Source organism: Venturia canescens, chromosome 1 (genome assembly GCF_019457755.1).
Source record: "Venturia canescens isolate UGA chromosome 1, ASM1945775v1, whole genome shotgun sequence".
NCBI classification, from domain to species: Eukaryota; Metazoa; Arthropoda; class Insecta; order Hymenoptera; family Ichneumonidae; genus Venturia; species Venturia canescens.
This window is the reverse complement of record NC_057421.1, coordinates 10,380,585-10,399,253: the sequence shown is the minus strand read 5'-3', so window position 1 is coordinate 10,399,253 and position 18,669 is coordinate 10,380,585. Positions and strand designations below refer to the sequence as shown.

The 18,669-nt window shown below is 41.7% G+C and overlaps 1 protein-coding gene and 1 long non-coding RNA gene across 4 annotated transcripts; one reads left to right on the top strand and one right to left on the bottom strand.

The window, feature by feature from the left end:
* Positions 1 to 9,713: 9,713 nt before the first annotated feature.
* LOC122415561 (mucin-5AC-like) lies at positions 9,714 to 14,834 on the top strand. Of its 3 annotated transcripts, none has more exons than XM_043427780.1 (5): positions 9,714 to 9,799; positions 11,725 to 13,214; positions 13,287 to 13,521; positions 13,629 to 13,805; positions 13,900 to 14,834. In XM_043427780.1, the coding sequence occupies exons 1-5, from the start codon at positions 9,754 to 9,756 to the stop codon at positions 14,058 to 14,060; spliced, it is 2,109 nt and encodes a 702-aa protein (XP_043283715.1). In that variant the 5' UTR covers positions 9,714 to 9,753; the 3' UTR covers positions 14,061 to 14,834. The 3 variants fall into 3 exon arrangements, with proteins under 3 accessions (XP_043283715.1, XP_043283725.1, XP_043283707.1); XM_043427790.1 differs by lacking the exon at positions 9,714 to 9,799 and adding an exon at positions 9,874 to 10,133 and having other exon boundaries at positions 13,921 to 14,834; XM_043427772.1 differs by lacking the exon at positions 9,714 to 9,799 and adding an exon at positions 9,874 to 10,133.
* LOC122415578 (uncharacterized) lies at positions 14,800 to 17,583 on the bottom strand. The gene is made up of 3 exons (XR_006261944.1): positions 17,063 to 17,583; positions 15,646 to 16,571; positions 14,800 to 15,512 (listed from the first exon to the last, which is right to left on the bottom strand). It is a non-coding gene; the product is annotated as an uncharacterized lncRNA (long non-coding RNA).
* Between the last annotated feature and the right edge of the window lie 1,086 nt (positions 17,584 to 18,669).

Sequence of the window (18,669 nt, the reverse complement as noted above, 5' to 3'; positions counted from 1 at the left end):
AGACTGTTAAACTGATTAAAAAAATGTTCACGAACCGTAAACGCCGCGATGGATCGAGACACTGTTCGTTAAAACATCGGAAAAATACTCGATGCGTCACGATTGTGAGAGATTTAGAATATTTATTTATAGTCTTGGGGACAAGGGATGAAAAACTCGAGAGCACCTCGATCTGAAAATATTTTTCATCGATCCCAGAAGTACTTATGAATTTCGAAAATTTCAGAATCTTTAAACGCGTTGTGAGTACCGGAGAAAAGCTCTTCGATGCTGTACACATCGAAATATTTGTTTTCCCAATTTACTTTTGCCGGAATGCAATATTTAAATTTCGATAAAATTCTCACCGCACATGTGTATGCGTTTCGCGGTTCTCAGAGACCAGCGAAATTTATGAAATTTATGAAAATTGCTCCGAACCGTCACACTCCGCGGATACACGAATTGCGGGCGCTCTGTCCCGTTCACAGGGTGTCCGAACTGTAAATTCATCCTCCAAAATAAACTCCGTTAAATACCAAAAACTGTTTCTGGGCCGTATGTTTTTGGAATTCTCACGATCGTTTTTGTGGAAAAAAAGAACGATGAATTTCGTACTGAAATCCATCGAGGAAGATTTTCTTCTCGCGCCTCGAGGAGACTTTCGAGCCACGAAACAAAACGTCGTCGTTTCCCGAGTCGAAATCGCCGCAGTGTTTTTGACGAATTTTGTAAATTGTTGTCCCAGCGATTCTCATGAGAGCGATTATCGCGGAATTGAAGCGCAGTGTTAGGATTCACACCGCGGACACCTTGTATAAAAACCGTGTTTGCAGGCCCCTGAGAGGCAAAGAGTAGTAGCTCCTTTCCGGATGCTCGAAGTCGAGTCTCGCTTACGCCTCTTTTCGTACGAGCGTTTGCTACGTACGAGTAAAATATTGACACGAAAAAGACTCGCGCGAGCAAACAATTCGTGCGTGTACAGCGCCCATATTTATGCATATATACGAATGTAAGTACCAGGAAGTACATAAATAATTTATAAGTCTTAATTCTGTTGGGTCACGTCGATCGCTGGAGAGAAAAACGGCTCGGTTGTATCGGCGGTGAGAGAGCGGTGCGTGAAACTTTTTCACTTCCGGTCACTCGTTGACTAGAATTTCACATGCATCCGTGCACCTTTCGTCCTAGATTCGAATATTGAATGAATTTATTGCTCGCGCCTAGGCGATAGATAACGCAGGGGTTTCTATTGAGGGGGTGGGGAACGAGCGACCCTCGAATTTCGTTCGGTCGTGGAGTCGCCCGACCATCTATTCAAGTCTGCTAATATCAACATCTGAATTTCCGTACAACCAATGATTCGAAGGCACTTCCGGTTGGGTGTTCAGAGGGGAAATCGAGCGGACGTTTTTCCTCGTTTTTATCGCCTGAATAAAAATTTCGGTAGGCGAGTGATTGATGTAGAATTTCGAGCGGTTTATCTGCTTCCTTATTCCTCAAACGGGGGCGTTCATAATTTTCATTATATTTTCAATTCCAAAGGAGCAAAGGGTAGAAAATATCGTTGGCAGGGCTGCCACCGACACACGCTCGCGTCGAGAAGACCGTTTTGTTTTCTCTCGTGCTTTTGCTGAATCGCGGTGACGTAATCTGATGGATGTGTCTGTGTTTTTATTTGTGTCTCCCTCGCTCTCTCACTCGGCCCTCTCTCCTTCTCTCTCTCGCCGAGCCCCCTTCCCCCCCTCCTCCTCCTCTTTTCTCTCGCACTTTTCGCGAGAGGATTAAGCCGGAACGAGCTAATAAAGAGGCACGAGTCGATATCAAGCGTATTCATTTATTTGAACAAGAGAGCTTATCACGATACACGCAACAATGATTCACGGTTTCGTCTTATTGAAATAACGGAGAATTTCTGAACGTCGCTACCTCGAAAACACACGACACACGGAGCCGCGTTTCGCTCGTGTTTTTCTCGCGCATCCCCGCGCTTCTTACTCTAGTGAACCACCCACCGATCCGATGAGACGCACCGGAAACTCGATACAAACGTATCGAATTTATCCTTCAATCTGTCGTTACGTGTGCCTTACCGATTGAAAGGGATGTTCGAAACGCAGATGACACTCGGGAAATTTGACACGAGACACTCGCCTCCATTTCTTACACTCTCGTAACCCGCACCCTCGACCTTTCCTCAAATTATCGGAGCTAACCGTCTTTTTCTCCGTCTCAGTGATTCCTTTGTTTTAGTAATTAAATCTCTCATATAATTATGCGCATCATCGGACCTCTCCGAGGTCCTCAGAATGAGCCATTTTTGCGATTTTATTCAGAATAATTTTCCCGGTTCGGGAAAAAACGGATTTTATGAACGAGAAAAACGTTGTTTCGTGGTGCCATTGAGTTGAGAGGGTCAAATCAACGATTTTGTGCTTCAATTTCCCAAGATTTTCAATTTAGCGAAATTGCAGAAAAAGTGTTTCATCGTCTGCGACTGAAAGCGAGGCTGATTTGTGAGGTTCCGCCAATCGTCTTGAATGAACTGAAAAAAATGACGGAAAACTGCACTATTTTCATCGCAGGGAAGTAAAGTTGTGATTCAGTCACTCTCAATTTTCTAATTCTTCATTTTTTTAGGTCAATCATGCCCGAACGATCGTATTTTAGGAGTGTCTCTAAATTAATGTCAGAGCTATTAATTCAAATTTGTAAATATATTTTTTCAACTTGTATTTTGGCGAGTGAAATTACAAGCCATTAATTAATCGAAAATCCATCATTGTCGAATGAGCCCAAAATTTCATTCGTTCCTGGCTAAAATTCTATAGTTTTTTACGTCAAAAATCACATTAGAAAGCGAAAGGGAAAACACGACGGGAAATGAATAAAGAAAAAAGTATTAATAAAAAGACAAAAGGCAATGACAGGAATGGACCAAGCCAAGAAGAAACAAAATGCTAAAATAAGCAAATGCGAGGTAATACGAGTGCTCATTACCAATTTCGTTCAATCTTTACCGTAATATATATTTATTACTAGTAAGAAAATTGTCTCGAATTTTTCCCAAACCTTCATTACATACTTCACTGTTATTGTGTATTTTTTCATAAACTTCGTAAGAAGCGTTCATTCGTTATATGGAAAGATTACACATTTAAACTCTGTGTAAATTTCAAAACTTTCTTAAGAAAATCGTTTCGTGCACGAACTGCCTTAACTGTTTTTTCGCATTTTCTTTGACAATTGCCAGTAAAAAGCGCGTGAATAAAAAATCTTGATTAGCATCATGAAAACTTGAGTAAAAGTTGGGAAGGAAAAAAAATTTGTAGAAATTTTTATCCCGAGTCCATGAATTCGTGGTTCCCACGAAATCCGTATTTTCAGGATTTTCGTCAAGGCCCCCTAATGAAGGTGTCAAAACATTTGTTGGGGATTTTATGACGAAGGAGGCAATTTTCGAAAGAATTTGTGGCCGTTTCGAGGGGTGCGAGATGGTCATGAAGATATCGACAGGGATGCAAAAGCATCGAAGATTGCTCCAACAATTTTTTTTCGGGAGTTAAAAATCATGGTAGACTCCAACGTTTTTCTTTTTTATGTGCTGGTCACTGCCGTTTATCCGGCACGCTCTTCCGGGCGAAGATTTCGTCAGGACTCCGACGAAAAGGATTCTGTCCGTGCAGGAAGTTCGTGTTTTTATTGTTATAAATAGTACTCGAGGAGAAGCGCACACGCTGGAAAGGAAGGAGGCAGCTGGTCGAACGGAGGAAAAGAAGAAAAAGATCGAAGCAAGGCGTGCGTTGGATGGAACATCGTGTTATTATTGCCTAGTAGTTTCGCCTCCAGCTCACAGCCCCAAATCGATCAAAATCACTCGCCAGGCGAGCCCACTGAATCGCTTCGAGATTGCTATCGACCCTTGTACCTTAACGACATCGTGAAGCATTTTTTTTGTTTTATCTCCCTCAGACATGCTCGTAGTAAAACGAAAGTTTTTTCAAAATGTATTTTAACGGAGCAACGTATTTTCGGAAGCGATAAAGTGCATTTTCATTGAATATTTGATTGAGCAACTCTGGGAAGCAGCACTCGTAAGAAAAAATTCTATTGAAACGAATTTGCAGCTTCTTTATTAACGCGGAGCTCGTCAGACCCAACGGGAAAGGAAGCGTTGAGAAAAGAAGTTTGAAAATTCCTGCAGGAGCGTTATTTACTGGAGGGTTTTTGCAGTAGCGCCAAAAAAGGAAAGCTCTCGTTCGTCTACCCTCGGTTAACGAGAACCCCCGCAGCGACGAATGTGCATCACCTGGGAAAAGGTCCGCAGCTCGTACAGGAATCTGAACATTTATCACAGGAGGACAAATTGTGTACGGGAAGGTAATGACCGCGAGGATGCGGACTTTTCTTTTGCTCTGGGAACTACAAACATCGGAAATTACCGTCCAACTACAAAGCTAATGTCTCGCCTCTGATGGCTCTCTCCTGCGGTTCTCTCTTTCCCTCTCTTCCCTCCTCGGTTCGCACACATTTATATTTTTATTTTTTCGAATGAGCCCATCTTTCGAACATCGCTGATTGAGGAACAGCTGTGAAATTTCGTATGTATCTCGTTCCTGGTTAAGGCAGCTCGCTCTTCGTCGCTGGTTTCATCTGCTTTTGTCGCGTCTACAGCATCAAATGCTCGTTGACCTCTCTCAGGCACGTGGCCATTCTCGGGGAGTGATTTTTCGTCGTCTTTCACTCTCCTCTGTCCCCTTCGTGTTTTCTGTAACTCAATGAGCTTCGTACTGACTTAATTCTCGATGCTTTTGTAGCAAACTTATTCGTCCGCGGTTCAATGAAGCGGGCAGTTGATTTCGCTGCAGCGGACCGTTTGTTTGATCTCTCAATAAGATCGAGAAGCGATGAAGTTCGCTCGAGCATGAGATTGCAACGCAGTCTCAACAATAAAACGACGCTATTTGAAATGGAAACTTGTCCGTTAACCCTTCGGCTGCACACCTGTTTTCACTGATTATTTCCAAACCCTCGTTTCTCCGACTCAGACCGCTCGATTTCGATCCGTCATGCTTGATTATTTTTCAACTCGAAAAGTCTTCAGATTTTTCAACGTCGTTTTCATTTACAATTAAGTTTAAGTCCAGCGAGCAGAATGCAACATTTTGAGCCACGTTAGCCAACATTTGTTGGAGTTTTGATTCTGAAAAACCTGAAATTTATATGGAAGCAGACGAAGATTCCACCATCAGCACAATTCTATTCAATGATTTGTAGACCGAATATTTTATTTCAATTTTTCATTCGAACAGGCTCAGACGTTGAAAAAAAAAGAATATTAAGGATGGAAGTTGGAAAAATGATCGAACTCTTTTTTTGAACGCGGCTTTCCGGAGATTAAGGGGAGTCCTGCTTTAGAAAGTCAAAAAAATTGATCGTTTTCGGAAATGTTTTTAGGATAGACGAATCAACTTAGCATAGAGAACTTTTCGGTATAGTTTCAAGAATATTTAAAAAGTGCAAAAACATTTTTTCAATGTGAGAAATACCCATTTGTACGTGGTTTATGCGCAAAGCCTGATTGTCGAAATTTCTCAGCTGTGTATAATGTGGAGATCGTAATTATTGTCCGAAACGAAAATTCCAAATTTTTCTTCCATTTTCATATATTTCCCTTCCATATGAATCTATGAAAACTCGACAAGATTGCGAAATTATATATTTACAGCACGTTGAAGTGCTATTCTTCTGTTTAAGGAGCGTTTTTTTGAAACTCGCTAAAAATATAAAATTTCGCAATTTTTTCGGGTTTTTACAGGTTCATATGGAAGAACAATATGTGAAAATGAAAAAAAAAAATTGAATTGACTATCTCCACATTGTACCCAGCTGAGAAACTTCGACAATTAGACTTGACGCATAAACCATGCACAAATTAGTATTTCTCACATTGAAAAAATGTTTTTGCACTTTTTAAGGTAAGAGTCGCGCGACCCTATGGTCAAATGACTATTTATTAATCGTCCAAATAAAATAGGTTATAAGAAAGGTTTTCTGTATTGAATAAATCTTAGGGCAATTTAAACCGTATTCGTATAAATGTATACAAGATCATATTTAATAATTTATGATTAGAAATGTCTTATGATTGCTTATTTGACTCGGTTTTTCAATACATACATATCGGTTCTCTTCTCACCTGACAGTCGACAAACATCCTAGCCTCCAAACTCGCCGACTATCACGAAAAGTATACATATATGTATACATTCTTAACGTTGCCAAGTTATCGAGCCACTTCATGGGAGTCGATCTCATGCCATTTTCTGAGTTTTCATCGAGATTATTTTAAAAATTCTCTTCCAATGTGTCGATGGCCTTATATTTTTATGGTCACATTGGAATCTTTATAATACAATCTATGAGGAGGAATTTTAACATAAACTATATCTAATCGATAAGGAAATGAATTCTGCAGTCATAGTGTTGGCGGGATGGGTTTCTCATGAGATGCCGTGTTATATTTATATTTTTGATCGTAAATTTCTTGATATAATGTTCGGTAACCTATTAAATCCTTTAGCCATATGAAAGTTTATCACGTAAAAATGATATAATTTAAAAATCACGAGTTCGTCTAATATCGATTGTCGCGCGACTCCTACCTTAAATATCCTTGAAACTATACCGAAAAGGTGAGCTATTTCCGTCTGTCCTAAAAACATTCCCGACAGCAATCGATTTATTGATTTTCTAAAGCAGGACCCCCCCTCAAGTTCAGCCCCAGGAATTGATCAATGGGAGAAAAATGTCCAACTTCTGGTTGGAGTGGGGTGCAATTATTTTTGTACCAGAGTGCGGCTGAAGAGTCGGAATCGATTTTCTGATGGACGTACGAAGCCTCTGATCGATTGAAAATCCGTAGTTTATGAATATTGTTGAAATGCGAGTTCGGTGGTTGAGAATTACCGTTAAAATCGTTAGCGAAGATGGACAGTTTGGTGATGAATTGTATACGAAGTTAATATTCGATGCTTTACAGATCTTTCAGCGTGCCTTTAAATTAAAAATGCTTGGCACGATTGTAAATAGTCGGGACACGAATTATCGCAATGTTTACCGATGGCAATTGCCGTAACTCTCCTCGCGCAAGATGCGCCCATTCTCCCGAGTGTCTCGTTCGGCTCGTTAATTTACATGGACGTCGAAGCCGGTCTCGGTTAGTCACGAACCAGCTAAGCGGCGAAATGTCTCGTCAACGTTCAATAAAAGTGCTATTCATAACTCGGCTTCGGGGAAATAGAATTCGTTACCTATATACAAAGCCTTTCTGTATTCTTCAGGATCCAAGGACTGCCGGTAAAATCGTATCGATTAATATCCCACCGGATGAACTGCAGCGATGATATTTTTCAAACACCGTCAATATGCTGCTCACAATTCTTCATTCATATTTACTCACCTTTCAGTCAAAAGTTAACGAAGAGAAACGAGGATGCTTTCGCATGAAATGTTTACAGGGAACGAAATATAAACGCACTCGATTTACAAACTGCATCGAACTGAACTCGCTAAAACATTTTGTTGATTCCCAACGAATCCCATTTCTCTCAACCGGAATATTCGCTTCGATGCTGGCACTAAAATGTTTTATAAATTGGACAAAATAGTGGGAAAAAGCGAATAAAAATAATTCGTCGAATCAGCAAAGTTTTAGGGCACCTGAACGAATTCGCGTCAAGCGAAATATCATGAAAAGAAACTTTCGTTTGTTTTATCCCATTTTTTATAATTTACTGTTAACTTCAATTATTGGTCCAATTGATGGAGTGAAGTGAAACTGAAAGTGGTAAAAAACCAAGTGAATTTGTCCAACGAACATTTTGTTTTCTTGCCGTTGGCCTCGAGCCACGATCGAAACGAAAGACTAGAAAAAATCCGTTTCTGTCGAGGGTCGTTGGTGCTTATCAGAGCAGATGGAGGTGCAGGAGCGTGTAGGATTGAAGTAGAAATCGAACGGAGCGATTATCTCAATTATTTAAGTTGAGGGGCCCTAAATTTGAGAATGGATTCGCGGAGGTTGTAAAAAGTAAAAACACACATTGAAAATAATGGTCGAATTCCTGTCGGGGCCCACGCGGGGGTGACTCGATTAACGAAATTAATCGTTAAATTATGAAAAACTGTCTCGGTCGAAGGAAGTCAATAAATGTCGTTCGCCGGACAGCTGCGGATATCAATGACATTGGCGGGCCTTTTTTACAAGTCACTGCTAGATTGGGCGAGCGAGCTGGATTGCGACGGTGCATTTAAGTACGCGGCTCCTGCGGCAGGATAATAATATGCGTGACGAGAGAGGGAGCAGAGACTGGGCAGTTCCCGTCGTGTGCGCTTGTTCTATGCGTAACCGCACTTCCTATTTATATCTATATACGCACGTATATGACCAAGAAGAAAGAGCATGCACACACAAAAACTTACCTCTTTTCTCCGACACCCCCTCCGGCTCAGAAAATTACCGGTTTCGTAACCACGAGTTGAGTTACGCCCTCCCCCAACAACAATAAATCGAAGGGTTTGTTCCGGTCGCCTGAAACATTTTTTGTTTTTTTGAAATCTTTGACATAAAACCGTTGCATTTCAATTTCAAGGAGGAGTTTATGGAATTTACACGTTAACCGTCCAACACATGATTACATTCTAATGGATTTGATCGATCCGTGGATGCAACTGCGTGCAAGTTATTAATGACAAAAAATACGATTTTTTATGGTTTGTATAATGAATCCGATTCTTTTGGTACTTTGGAATTACATGAAAGGTACTGCAATGCCACAGTCACCGGGTATTTAAGGTAGTTCATGCACGAAACGATTTTCTTAGGTTTTTAAATTTACATAGAATTTTAAATTGTGCGTGCACGCACATCGATATTAAATTTAACGGGTTCGTCTTATTGGTTATTGAGATAAACGTGTTCAAATATGAATAAAAATACACGGGGTTATAGAGAGTTTTTGAGGTTCAGTCGGTGGTGGATCCCCGATTAATGAATGGCTTGTAATTTCATTCGCCAAAAAACAAGTTGAAAAAATTTATTTACAATGTCGAATCAATAACTCTGACAATAATTAAATTAATTGGGGAGTAAAAATCGATCGAATTAAACGATCATAAAATACGATCGTTCGAGCATGATTTATCTTAACCGGAAGTCCGATCATTTATACCAAAAACATCGTTAATCTTCATTTGGAATTACGGTAATTCGATGTTTTACAAAATTTGATGAATTTTCACTAAAAATTTACTTCGTTTATGGTAAAAATCCTCATAATTCCGTGACGGCAAGTCAAAACTGTTGCGTTCCATTAATTTTTCATAAATTTCCTTCTCCGTGTGCTACCAGGAGAGAAATGAAGTCATGAAAAAGATTTGCGACAACGCTATAAAAGAAACTTCAAGGTCGTTACTTTTTTTTCTATGCAAAAAAGTAACTTGAGTTGTCAGGTTTATGAAAGTGCTCAATTTTTAGGTGTGACGGTACGGCCTCCGCGGCCTTAATCATTGTTGGAACGAAATGAAAAAAAAAGAGAGCAAACGCAATGTCATGAGGAAGAAATGTGATGTCATGCACGGAGATTCCAAGACGGAGAGGGCATAAACATGAAATTTGATTGTTACAATAGCAAGCAGAACAAACGACATTGTAACGTGGTAAAATCATTAAAATGAGTAAGGAACAAACCACGTACGACAGTGTTTTACCAATTGATGATGCATCGACGCTCACGCTGGTGGGGGGATCCACTGATATTGGGTATTACAATTATATCGTCTTCAATAACCACGCTCAGTTTATCCGCGATATTTTCAGTTTTTCCGCAACTTCGACAACGCGCGGTTCACCTCTTCGAACCAATTTCGCTTTCTCTCCGTCGCTTCTTAACGAATTTTCTTATTGCAGCAAAGTCAACATTGCTGTCGATCGATATCGCGATCTTTTGATAGCCTTTTGTATACCGGTGTGATGAAGTGGATGAAACAAAGTTGAGAATTTTTTTTTTTTTTTTTTTTGAAAATAGTGATTTTGAAAATGAAACACATCTGGGGGTTGTTTATTGTTGGCTTGGCAGTACTCGCCATCACCGAGGGTAAGATGTGCCCTGATTATTCGTATTTTGTTCTTATCATTCCATTTTTATCGCCATTTTATTCAGCGTGTGGTGTTTCCAGCCTCTGCTTTGATAATGATCTTCAAAAATTCATTGGTAGACGTAATTTTGAGAATAGAAAAGTTTTTAAAATCACTGAGACCTTTGAGAACGGAAAGAAAAATCGATCGCGAAATCGAACCCCCTAATTTTTACAACTAGATTTTAGCCATTTTCCAGAAGGTGAGAGTAAAAATAGTATATTACACCACAAGGGCAGAAAGTTTGATATTCCTGCACTGCGCGTCACAATGCCCGAGGCGAAGCCGAGGGCATTTGACGCGCAGTTCAGGGCTATCAAACTTCTGCCCGTGTAGTGTATACTATTTTTCTTCATAGCCGGTCGAAAGTACGTTTCTTCCGAAATACGCATCTATCGATAGAAGATGTTTTGATGCCTGCCCCCGACATTTGCTGCACGAGCGAAGCGAGTGCTGCTGGTCGGGGGGGCAGGCATCAAAAAAACAAGATATTAGCAAAGATAATTAATATGAATATTTGCATTCCTATGAACCTGAAAATAGATCATTATTCCGAACGACTATATTCATTTTATCAGCCTGGTCACTTTATTTTTGGTTTTCACATTGATTTTATCTGGAAGGATAAATGTGTGTTATTCGTTCGGATTTGTACTGTTTTGATAATAGTGCTTGGAAATAATATGGCATTTCCATAACATATTTCCGAATGAATAACATAATCTTATTCGTACGGTTTGCAGATGACTAGACCCAACCTTTCAAAAAACACGTAAGCAATATCTGTTCAATCGTCAAACGTCAAAAGTAAAAAAAGTAATTACGTCAAACCTTTCGGAATGCAGAAAAAAGTTTTTGCTCCCGCCGAGACAAATGAAGCGCATGCAGTTTTGACAGCGCAGAAATGTTATCTTTCGACTGAGGTGTGCAGAGAAAAATTTTTGCTCCCGCTGTCACAGCGAGCGTGTTTTTTTTTTTACCAATGCAGGAATGTTGAACTTTCGGCCCTGAAATCGGGGCCGAAAGTGCGTACTTTCGACCGAGGTATGAAGAAAAAATTTTTATCATAGCAAGCGCATAAATCACATTTTCATATGGGACTTTCATTTTTTTCATCAACACACGGTTCGTCTTGACTCGCTCTGCCTATAAAATTTTTCTTTTTAATACTTGGCGTCGAGACGCTGCCACGTTTCTAGATACTTAGAACTTGCTGAGCATAAATTATTGTTTTTTACCTCGACGACTGATTACTTCAATTCATTGCTAAACCTGCAGGCGAACGGCAGATGAAAACTACTTTGTTGCTTGCGCTATTTGTTTCTCATACTACTTCGTACGTTTAAACGGTAAAAGTGTTGATGAAGAAAACCGAAATAACCAAAATTACTTGTAACTGTAATTTACGAACCGGAAGAGTCTCATTTGAATTCATCAAAACGAGGAAATCATAGAGAGGAATCAGAGAATCGATTTTCTGAAGGACAAGTTTTCTAGAAGAAAATGTTCTGCAGCTGTTGAATAGTTCATTGTTTCTTCATCGTATTTAGCGAAACGGCACCATTCGAGAAGAACGACAAGTACAACGACAGAAGGGAGTACGACAGTGGAATCATCGACGAATGCGACAACCTCGATGTTCCAGGATTCGACCTTGAGTCTGGTGATATCAACGGTTCCAACGAATGCGAGTGAGGCGAAGAACAAAACGAGTGGCAAGGGAAGCTCCCACGGGTCGACGACAGCCGCGCCGTCGAGTGCGACATCTAAAAGTGTCAAAACTACCGCGAGCCCATCGAACGGTACGACGCATTCTGGGAACACGACATCATCCATTTCCACGACGACTCCGAAACCAGGGAAGGTGACGAAGCGTCCATCCAAGTCTTGGAGAAGAAAATCGAAGTCAAAGAGCACACCGTCAACTTCGACAACCCCAAAGCCAACTGCCGCCTCTTCGACAACGAATTCCACAAACAGTACGAAAGCTTCAGGAAAAAGTTCCACGCCGACGACAAATCATCACGCGACGACGACCGCGCCGCCGAAAACGGCGTCAGCGAACGCTACCAACTCGGCGAACACCTCGACGACTGTCGTCCCACTTGTAACAACAAATAATACGGAAAGTACGAAGCACGCACATGAATCATCCAAGAGTCCGCATAAAACAACGAAAAGTAGTGTCGCCTCGACGACACCGCAACCTTCCTCCGCGTCAAAACACGCCAGCAAAAATACGACCGCAACAACCGTTGCCAAAACAACTACCGCCAAATCTAATCACAGCATGCACGCTACGACAGCATCACCGAAGACGACATCTCCGGTGAATAGTACTACAGCACATTCCAACGTCACCACTCATCCAGCGAATCATACCGCAACGACGAAACCCTCCGCCGGAAGTACGAGCCCCAAACCCACCACGATAAAGCCATCGAAGGTCACGAAGCCGAGTAAAGTGCCAATGGAAACAACGATCCCGAAACCTGTGACTGTCCGACCTACCGCATCCATGAACGTCACCAGCCGCAGTAACAGCACTACGATCCATGCGAATGCAACGACGCCTCATCCAAACGTAACTACCAAACATGTCACCACCCCGAAGAGTGCTCTTCATCATGCAACGACCCCTGCCCATTTGCCAACGGGCACAACCATAAAATCAGCAAATAACACAGTGGGGAAACCAACGACCAATTCGACAGCCAAAACCTCTTCTCTCACGACGACAACTCCACACCCGAGCGTTCTCAAAGGAACAACGAAGAAACCATCTTTCCTCGAAACACTGAAACACCTGACACACTTGGGAAGTCATGGAACAACCAAACATCCGCCTGCTTCGAATTCAACCGACAAAAGTAATCAGACGCTGCCTGGTACAAAGGCCACGACTGTTCCAATATCAACGACCGCTTACACCATGCCAAAATTCAGTTACGTCGTTAACGATAGGAAGACCGGTGTGCCTTGCATACTTTCGAAAATGTCTATCAGCATGTCGATATCGTACGAGAAATCCGACAACGCGGTAAGTAGCTCTCTGAACAGGTCATTTGGTCCTTTTGCCATGACGATAGTTGCGTATATTCATTATATTTAGATAGCGGATGGTACTATGGTGGTGCCGAATAACGCGTTGACCGATGGTACCTGCACCGAGGAAACTACGGAGATGAAGCTCATGTGGAGTGCACCGAGGAGGCGGAAGCGTGATTCAGGGCACAACGGACTCAACACGGTGATTCTCAATTTCGTGAAAAACGGTAAAGTCTCTTCACTCGACAGTATGATCTTCGAATTCTTTTTGGACCCGGTGCATTTCCCTGGCGCAGTTGGTGAGTCAGCTCGACCTGAAAAGATACGAAGGTTTTAATACCAATCGAATAACTGCTTGAAGATTCTTCGATAACGCAAAGGAATCGTTTGACTTTATTGATAACAGAGAAAGTTCTGAAGAGGAACACGACCAAGGGCCTGGGACTTTTCGCATCAACGCCCAACACGGGACATTACATCTGTGAGGACGAGATCTCCATCAGCGCAAGTAACGTGAAAATCACGATAGCAGACGTATCTCTAATCGCTTTCAACAAGGACAAGAATCTGAATTCAAAGAAAGGTGAGAAATTACCGAATCACTCATTATTTTCATTATTTCCTCGTTTTCGCCACATCATTCAAAACGTTGTTTTTCTGTGCCTCAAACATGAAAGACACTTTGTTTTTGTCATTAGTCGAAAAATGCACACACAAAGTGAGCTTCAAGAAAATCGCGGTGATCGGTGGAGCCGTTGGTATCGTCCTCCTGGTTACCGCTCTGGGAGCTTGCATCTGGCGAAGTAAAACGCGCCGAGACAATTCAACGCTTCCTTGAACGAGAGGAGCAGGAGCCTGAAAACCTTTGAAAGCAGGAAAACGAGTTAGCGCAGTGTGATCTTTTTTGTAAATAAAGAAATTTTGATGATGGGGTTTTATTGGAAGATTTATGAAGGTGAAACACACACACACACACTTCGCAATGTCAAGGCCACACTTCCGAGTGAAAGATGACATTATTTAGTTAATTTAACGATGAATATTTATCTAGGTGCCATGCATTGATAATAATGTAGAAAAAGGGGGGGGGGGGTGCAATCGTTCTATGGAAACCAACGATTGTTTGGCTGAAAGGAAACTTTCGTTCATAAAAAACTAGAAATCGTTGATAAATGAGTCTCGAAGCGCGTAGGCCTGGGAATTCGTTCCTTCGAGAATAGCCGCTGTTTGACGAAAAATTCAGGGACTGATGGAATACTGACCCTCGCACGTGGATGTATAAGCGTCACGGGTATGCGCCCAATTAGCCTGTTACTCCTGTAAAATCGAGCATTTATCGGGCGTCATCTGGTCGATCCCCGTGTGAAACTCTCTGCATCCCCCCCTCAAAGCTTTCCATAGCTTATACGAATTAATTACTGAAATAAAGTAGTCCCCGTAGCTTGTAACACGATGTAATAATTCAATCCACGTCTACGATCAATTAATCTTACGCTTTACTTTATTCCGTGCAACGCAAGTTCAAATAAAATTAGCCAATTGGTTTGTCTCAATAAACTGTAACGACAGGCACAGCAATCGTTCATTTTGAATAAATTACGTTTCGCAATGACAGGAATGAATTATTTTACGAACAGAAGAGCCGAAAGCACTTTCGAACGATGTTCTCGTGAACTTTCAGCTCCCAATCGACTCCAATTTTTGCTGGAGGTTCAACTGCTGCCAAAAAACAGAATCGACTCCACATTTATTTCGAATCCTGGAGGAGCGAGCGAGCACTCGAGAATCGTCACTTTTCCCATCTTCATTTCAGCCTCTCGATTCCTCAAAATTTCTCATTACGTTTGTGCCACATGCTGCGAAACTTTGCGAAGAATATTATCGGCATACCGATCTCAGGATGATGGGGCCGAAGACGTGATACGACGATCCCTGTGGGCACCAAACAATGCGGATGTCGTATGGCGCACAATACCGCAACAAGCATCTGTTGCCTACGAACCGCGAATGGAATTCGGGAAACAATTAAAATCGTGCAACAATCCAGAGTGCCAGAAATAGTTGGGACTCTCTTGTCTATCTGGTGTTTCGTTTGAAAACGAAGCGATGAATTTATTGTGGGAATTCGTGAAGCGAACTCGCTTGAAACTCGACCTTTCGAGCACTCGCTTTCTCACAGTAATTAGAGGGACCCCCTTGAGCCCTCCGTCATGGATCATCGGCGGTTTTCATTTTTTCTCACTCCAACTTAACGGGAGGTTTCTTGCACCCAACGAAGACCGACGAACATCTGCAAAAACCGTTTTATAAGTGAGTTCAAGAGCAGTGAGACCAATAACAGCAAAAAATATTGTAACGTGGGAGTTATAATAAAGCAACGAAACGGTTTGGAGGTGCAGCTAATTTTCCAATTTCCGGGCAACCTTTGGCATATGGTTCGCCATCATTCCTCGACTTTTTCTCCAATCGAAAAACTCCGGAGGATCACTTCACCGCTGAAGACTCATCGTTCCGTGAAACCTCGATATCTCATGCGAGGGTACGCCTCATATGTGAAAATCACTCGTCGCTGGTGGCCTTTTCTCTTTCGTCCATTTCTTACACTAATACTGAAACTTTCGATTCCTTTTCAATACTTTATTAGCGGAGACTCGGTGAACTTTGGCTGCGATTCGATGTTCAATTTCTGAAAAATAATCAGAGACAGACAGACAGAGACAGAGACATGCAAACGCGACTGGCACACACTCTTCGTATGCAAATATTTGAACTCCGCTCAAACAAATTCTCAGTTTCCGTTGAAAAAACCAACATTTTTTCTCGCCCTTTATACGAAACAATGCATCAAGCTTTGAACGTAACACACTTGCGTGTCAGAATTGGGTGTGTATCCTTCAAACAATTTGAAAATTTTAGCTCGCCCGATAAATTGTTTTCGTTCTCGAAAATATATAACTCGCGGGGCAGGTGGCACAAAAAAAAACAGTGTAAACTTGCACTCTAAACAGTACGCGATGCAGGTGCACGCACGGACACTCTTCTTTTTCTGCAATTCCTTCACTCCCATCAATTTTTCTGGTCAGTCGCGATAAAGACGTGATGCGAGGATTTTTGGACCAGGATTTTTCACTATTTATTCCTTGCCTGGCAATTACGTTCCAAAATTTAGCCTCATTATCGACTCGTTCATTTTCAAAAAAAGAATTTAAAATGAAGGAACTTCCAATTTTGACATTTGCACGTCCAACGACAAATTGGACTCAATATTTTTACTGCTTCTCTGGAACACGAATTGCTCAAAAATGACGGAATCTTCTTTGGGGTTGGATGGATTTCTGAATTGCAGATCCTGTAAACAAACAACGTTGCATTTCGTCAGAGATGTTGGTATTGCAACTCATAAATGTAAATTATACCTTACAAAGTAAAAATGAACCCGTTTTGCTTGCAGAATTTCAGGAATACATTATAAGAGCGGCACGCGAATCGAAACCTTTCGCAAAAGTCGACATGAATGTGAAACTGAATACTTTCGTGATATCGTGCTGTGAGAACAAACTGTGGAATGAAAGATCCAAAAACCGAAGAGTTCGAAAAAAAATCATTGCGAAACGTTGCATTAAGAGAGGAGAATTGATTTCTGTCATGTATTTCGACTGTATTTCAACGCATTGCAAACGTATTGCTATTTTTCTTGGTTTTCTCGCAGCAATTGTATTTGCCAAAAAATTTGGAGTTAGAAAAGAGAAACGATGGGAGACTGAGCGAGGCTTTTCTCAGAGTTCTGAAAGGAAACGACGGTTGTGTGTCTCGGGGCCTTGTTAAAAATGTTCCTTTTACCTGTCTGCTGTGGGTCTTTCCTCAAGGTGCAGACGCTCGTCAGCTGTTCGTCGTCCCACACATAAACGTTAGACTGCAAGTACGAGGGGTTCTCTTTCTCTCGCTCGACGTCTCTGTCTTGCACTCGTTCTCAATAGACTCTGCGATCGCCCTTTAAAAATTTAAAGATCCCTTCCAAAGAAATTCCATCCACGCTGGTGCTAGTTGCTCTTTTCCGCGTTATTCCAAATCGGACGAAAAAATATAAAGCGCGCGTTTGCTCATAACGACGAGGCTGCACCTCCTGTGGGTGTAGAAATATTCATGAGCCTCGACCTCTTGTCAGAGAAAGAATGTAATTGTCACGATTCACCCGGAGAAGACTGATGTCGCTCGATGCCCTTCTCCTCCGCAGGTTAAGAAGAAAAAGAGCATGAAAGAGAAAACACACCGGCACACAGGAACACGAGGGCATTGGAAAGGAGGCGAAATGGCCCATCGAATCGTCCGGATCCACGATCAATGCTTGGCAAGTGCTGTCTTTCTACATTCATTTTGCAAGGTCGATGCTGAAGAATAAAATCGAAAATTACATTGTAATATTATCGAAATTTGACACTCGGCTTCACGTGCTGAAGGAATTGAGTATGAAAAAAAGAAATAAAGTTCATTTTCTTGCGCGCACGACGAACATTCGTGGCATTTTTTTCCATCAAAATTTGAGGAAATCAAATATGTTGACTTGACAAAATTTCATGATAAAAATATCAAATTTCCCTCGCACATGTGTTGTTCGTATAAAAATATAACTTGAGACTGATGCATCGTATTTCCTCGTACGTATTAATCTCATGGAATGAGTAACTTTCTCTACGAATCGAAATGCACGAAAATGAATCGGCTGTACGTCATAACGAAGGATTGTCAAACTTTTTGTTCTAAACTATGGTTTTTTAAAAAAAAACTTGAAAGCGTACTGCGTCTCGTCGAAAAATATTGATATTTCTTGGCTGTAATAACGCGCGGTCGAATATACACGGGAATTTGACGAGCGTTTATCGATCGTTTGTATTTGTATTCGATAAATTATTGGCGTACATACTCTCCGTGAGATTGTGACAGAGTACAGTTGAATAATCGTCGGCGTGTCTCGCGGCGGAGCCTGAATTCTCGATAACATAATATCGGTGTGTTGTTAATGAGTTCCGCGTGACAAAAACACACCGAGCGGCCGGGGGGGAGGGATTCGGGAGGAGAAAATATGTCGCGGATGGTAAATGAAGGTTGGCGATGGCGAGGGGAAGAAGAGGGTTAAAAGTATACGCGCAGCGAGCGGCGGACTGTGAAAGGACGGCACGCGCTTCGTGAAGTTTGCCACGCGACACGTAGCAACGAAGAACACGAGACAGATCCTCTCTCGCGTTCGGAGAATCGAAGAGATGAAACGAGGCACTCCGGAGCCTGTCGGCCGAATCGGAGACGAGGTGATGCTTTATTCTATGGAGGCCTTTGGCGTTTTGTTTTCTTTTCCTCGTAGATCTCTTTTCGCGTTTCCTCTGCTCCAACGGCGTCGACCAGGAGAGCCTTTGTTCTTTGAAGAAAAAAAGCCTCGTGGCACACTTCCTCGG